This window comes from Sinocyclocheilus grahami, unplaced genomic scaffold, assembly GCF_001515645.1.
Source record: "Sinocyclocheilus grahami isolate Dianchi unplaced genomic scaffold, SAMN03320097.WGS_v1.1 scaffold411.1, whole genome shotgun sequence".
Taxonomy (NCBI): Eukaryota; Metazoa; Chordata; class Actinopteri; order Cypriniformes; family Cyprinidae; genus Sinocyclocheilus; species Sinocyclocheilus grahami.
The window spans coordinates 321,528-327,191 of NW_015505590.1; the positions used below are offsets into that span (position 1 = coordinate 321,528).

Consider the following 5,664-nt stretch of genomic DNA (forward strand, 5'->3'; position numbering starts at 1 on the left):
ACCGATGAGCTTTGTAAAAATCGACACGTTTCAAAAAGGCGGGGCATAGAGGAGAAACAATAAATGTACAGTATGTGGAAAAGAATGTGTTTTTTTTTTTTACTTTAAACCGCATAAACACATTTCATTACACCAAATACACAAAATAATGTTCTTTTTAGCAGCATCATATGACCCCTTTAACTGAGTATAGTTACTAGTCAAATACTGGCAGATTAAGGCATCCGACCAATATATTAGTTTCTCTTTAACTGACACCATCATTTTTAGTAATGGTATGGTAACTAGTGGTCGACCGATATTGGTTTTTTGACAGCCGATGCCGATATCTTGGAAAGCAGGGTGGCCGATATAATTTTATTTAATAAAAAATTTGAAATAATTTGAAAATGGATTAAAAAATAAATGTGTAAAATAAACATGCTTATACTTTAAATAGTAAAAGTGGCCGGCAAGTTACAGTGAGCGGCGGCAGGCAGGCTTGAGAACGGCGCGGCCGGCGGATTCGATGAAGGAGTGGCAACCAGATGTGACAACCCCGGGCTGGACTACGCTTTGTCCACAGTAAAAGCCGATCCGGCGATCCACACCGCGAAGTTGATGTATTCCCTCAGCGACCAGCACGGATCAGCTCCAGGCATGACGAAGCAGATATCGTCCTCTTTTGGAAGGCCAAACAAAGTAGTTTCGCTTTCACAACGAAACACACAGCACCTTCACGACATGGCGGTGGCAGCAACAATACTACAGCGAGAATAAAAGTTATGCCTTCTTTCTTTGCGTGAACATTTGGGCGGCGTTATGCAAATCTTCCCACATAGTGACGTAGACATGTGGGGGCGTGTTAGAACGAGCCGTTTTAGGTAGGTGTGGCTGACTCTTAACTTTTATAAAGAATACCTCTTTGGATTTGAGACTTTAGTCTTTGCAACTTTACAGATCTTCTTTATGCACCAAGAGCTTGTAACACTCCAAAGAGAAAGGAAAAATTGAAATCGCATCATATGACACCTTTAACGACGACAGCGAACAAGAGGGAGAATGTGAGCACTGTGTTCAGGCGCTGTCGTCCTCAGCGCCGTCAAAAAAAAAGCCCCGCCACGAACGCATCGGCCAAACACAAAAACTTATCGGCCCTGGCGATATATCGGTCGACCACTAATGGTAACACATCATGGTATCAGAAATTGGTATACAATAATTTTTTAGAGTATAGCATCAAAGTGTAAAAATAGTTTCAATGCATCCCTCAAGAGCACAAACTGTGTGAATGATGACAATGTTACTGATTTAAGATCAATTGATTTGTACACACCTCACACCATAGCCCATTTTTGGTGTCATATTTGTAGTCCTCAATTGCGGAGCCCAACTGAAGCACAGTGCTGATCCTCATGGATTCTTGTGAAGCTCCCTCCAGCTCTTCAGAGATGTCAGGACTCTGGGTCTGGTCTGCTAGTTGGCTTCCACCAGACCCTTCCTCAGAGTTCTCCTGAGTATCTGCCTCTTCCTGTCTGTCCTCAGCCCCATCCTCTAGCTCATCACCGGCCTCCTCTCCCTCCTCACTCTCATAGTCTACCTGAAGGGTCATATCACAGAGACATGACTTTACTGTCATCACGCAGGTGGAATTACAGAATACAGTCCAATTACAGTCCAATTTATCTGCTTACCCCCAGGGCATCCAAGATGTAGGTGACTTTGTTTCTTCAGTAGAACACAAACGAAGATTTTTAACTCAAACCGTTGCAGTCTGTCAGTCATATAATGGAAGCGAATGGGAATCAAGGCTTTGAGAGTAAAAAAATAAAACGTACACAAACAAAACCAAATTAAACCCTGCGGCTCGTGACGATACATTGATCTGTAAAGACACGAAACGATCGGTCTGTGCAAGAAACTGAACAGTATTTATATAGTTTTTTAAATAATCGTTTTTTTGGCACGTCCTCCTGAGCGCGTTCTCAACAGCAGGCGCGTCACGCGTCGTCGTCTTCTTCTTCTTCTTGTTGTTTTACAGCGGATCGCAGACTTATAAGTGCATTACTGCTACCTATCTCTCAAATGGACCATTGACACTATCCACAATCCCAATAAGGAGTGTCAAGAAGACGTGTCACGCGCCTGTTGTTGAGAATGCACTCAGGACGCCGCGCCGCCGCTCAGGACAGTTCGAACAGTTCGGACATTGCTTGAATCAGAGGTAAAAAAAATATATAAATACTGTTCAGTTTCTTGCACAGACCGATCGTTTCGTGTCTTTACACATCAATGTTTTACAGCGGATCGCAGACTTATAAGTGCATTACTGCTACCTATCTCTCAAATGGACCATTGACACTATCCACAATCCCAATAAGGAGTGTCAAGAAGACGTGTCACGCGCCTGTTGTTGAGAATGCACTCAGGACGCCGCGCCGCCGCTCAGGACAGTTCGAACAGTTCGGACATTGCTTGAATCAGAGGTAAAAAAAATATATAAATACTGTTCAGTTTCTTGCACAGACCGATCGTTTCGTGATCGTTTTACACATCAATGTATCGTCACGAGCCGCAGGGTTTAATTTGGTTTTGTGTACGTTTTTTTTTTTTTTACTCTCAAAGCCTTGATTCCTATACACCTCCATTATATGACTGACAGACTGCAAAGGTTTGTGCTAAAAATCTTCGTTTGTGTTCTACTGAAGAAAAAGTCACCTACATCTTGGATGCCTTGGGGGTAAGCAGATAAACATCACATTTTTGGGTGAACTATCCCTTTAAAGTGGAATGGGAATTTGAGAAAATATAAAACAGAATTGGGGAAAAATGGATTTCATAGGCCACTAAATACAATGCTGCTCCCCAGAACAAGCAGAGCATTTACTGAAATGAAGCAGCCAAATGGCTTTTTCAGAAAAGGTCACGATTCCCACTCAAATGAATTCTGCACAGTAAGACCATGAATATATTTAGAGATAGGGTGAATTCTGATACCTCCTCTTCTTGTTTTTCTTTTCTCTTGGAATCTGTGGCATCAGCATCACCTTCATTTGCCTCATCATCCACAATCCTGTTGTTTTCTGCATCCTCATCGCCATCATCCTGTGGAGAAGTCAAGCATATTGCGGTTGTTACACATTTATGGCATGGCAACAGCACACCTGTGGCTTGTTGTAACTGCTTACCTCTTTGTCCGCGATGCCACCGGCACCTCGATCATTGTCATTTGCCGTGGCTTTGCGTGTATCAACCACATTGACAGCCGCCAGTTTAGCACTCAGCTTCTTAATGGCCTCCAGCAGTATGCGAAAGAATCTGTAATGTACAAACAGGTCTGTGAGATGTTGAGGAAATCCTTTGTGGTGAAGCAGCTGAGACTGATGAGCGGTTTTAAGCGTACTTCTGCTCCATGAAATTAAGAATCTCATTAGGGGTGAGAAGCTTGTCTTGCTGGTACCGCTCAGGGGGCAGGAAGTGGAATGAGAGTTTGAAAACTCGTGACTTCTGGCTCCGTTTCTCTACCGAGCGGAAAGTTTCTATCACATCCACTTTGTGAAGCACCTGTACTCAGAAAGAACAAGAGCACATGGAAGTTTATACACTTATAACAATAGTTGACCTCACTGACCTTCATCATTCTTTTTCAAACCTGTATGACGTCCTGTTTACTGTAAAACAAAAATATGTTTTGGAGTATATCCATATTTCCATATAAGGAAAGTGAATGGGAAATGTGTGGAAATATCTTAAATGAAATTCCGATTACACCAAATCTTTAAAGCTATAAAAAGTTCAATAAAGACACAGTAAAACAACCAATTTGAATCAAGCAGCTTAAATCCAAGTCTTCTCTGAGGACAACGCGTTTGCTTTATATGATAACAGATTTAATTTAAGCATTTATTTACATATTTATTTACTTGCTGTGTGAGAACCAATGAGGTTTAACAACTCGATTCTTATGAATTACTTATATGATGTCTTTGTGTACTTTTAAGTTTTGGTTGCATGGACTTGGAATGAAGAGACCAAAAAACCTCCTTAAAAATATCCTTATTTGTGTTTCAAAAAATCTTTTGGAACAACCTGAGGTTGAGTAAATAATGGCTATTTTCATTTTTAGGTGAACTAGTTCTTTAAGTTGCCATATTTGAACACACGACCATGAATACGATTTGAGATCTCTAGTGGAGAGGAAAAACATTTTACTGAATAACACAGCACACTGACACAAGTAAACACTGACACAAGTTGTGCTCACCTCTGACAAACACACGCGCGTTATCTTCTTCCGCAGCGTCTTAACACGTTTCAAGGCTTTCTTGTTCATCAGAACAGGAATGCTCATCATAGGGGTTTTGATGTTAGAGCTCGCAACCATGAGTATTTCTCTTAATCTATGGAGGATGATTTCACATCGAAAGATTTTTTGTAGGTGAATCACAATAACACAAAAACAATAATACTTTAAGTCTGCATGCAACTGTATCAAAGTAGTTTACATTAACCTTTTTAAATGAAGGAGAGCGCTAAGCAGCATATTAGTTTTTGATCTGGTATATGTACAGAGGATCATGACATTTTACTGGCATTAGTATTGACTACTAAATGAAATCTGACCTTGGTATACCCAGGGTGACATTCATCTCTCCTCTGCCGGCGAAGTGGAAGGTGTTGAGGGTCATTTGTGTGGATGGTTCGCCAATGCTCTGAGCTGCCAGCAGACCCACGGCCTCTCCGGGGTCACACAGAGCGCGCTGCCACTTCAGCTGCAGGAGATGCCTCAATCTGTCAGCACACACACACACACACACACACACACAGAGGGAACAAAACATACTGCAGTGGTTCTCAACCAGGTGAAAAATTCCTAATGATTAAAAACAAGACAAAATGAGCATTAAAATAAGCTAAAACACATAAAAAATATGTGACCCTGGACCACAAAACCAGTCTTAAGTCGCTGGGGTATATTAATAGCCATAGCAATAGCCAAAAAAACATTGTATTGGCCAAAATTATTGATTTTTCTTTTATGCCAAAAATCATTAGGATATTAAGTAAAGATCATGTTCCGTAAAGATATTTTGTAAATTTCCTACCGTAAATATATAAAAAAATTATTTTTGATTAGTAATATGCATTGCTAAGAACTTCATTTGGAGAGGGAACAAAACATACTGCAGTGGTTCTCAACCAGGTGAAAAATTCCTAATGATTAAAAATGATTAAAAACAAGACAAAATGAGCATTAAAATAAGCTAAAACACATAAAAAATATGTGACCCTGGACCACAAAACCAGTCTTAAGTCGCTGGGGTATATTAATAGCCATAGCAATAGCCAAAAAAACATTGTATTGGCCAAAATTATTGATTTTTCTTTTATGCCAAAAATCATTAGGATATTAAGTAAAGATCATGTTCCGTAAAGATATTTTGTAAATTTCCTACCGTAAATATATAAAAAAATTATTTTTGATTAGTAATATGCATTGCTAAGAACTTCATTTGGACAACTTTAAAGGTGATTTTCTCAATATTTAGATTTTTTTGCACACTCAGATTCCAGATTTTCAAATAGTTGTATCTCGGCCAGATATTGTCCTATGCTATCGGCTTTCATATGATGTAGAAATTGACCCTTATGAATGGTTTTGTGGTCCAGGGTCATATGCAGGAA

The 5,664-nt window shown here is 40.0% G+C and overlaps 1 protein-coding gene across 1 annotated transcript in view; it reads right to left on the minus strand.

Annotated features, from left to right (window-relative positions):
- Positions 1-1,267: 1,267 nt before the first annotated feature.
- Positions 1,268-5,664, minus strand: part of LOC107551003 (RNA polymerase I subunit A) — a 25,158-nt gene continuing 20,761 nt past the window's right edge. Inside the window, exons 27-30 of the mRNA XM_016232479.1 lie at positions 3,383-3,543; positions 3,168-3,297; positions 2,977-3,084; positions 1,268-1,579 (exon numbers count right to left, since the gene is read on the minus strand). Of these exons, the coding sequence (XP_016087965.1) occupies positions 1,283-1,579; positions 2,977-3,084; positions 3,168-3,297; positions 3,383-3,543 (696 nt within the window). The 3' untranslated portion in view covers positions 1,268-1,282. The remainder of the gene's footprint in view (positions 1,580-2,976; positions 3,085-3,167; positions 3,298-3,382; positions 3,544-5,664) is intronic.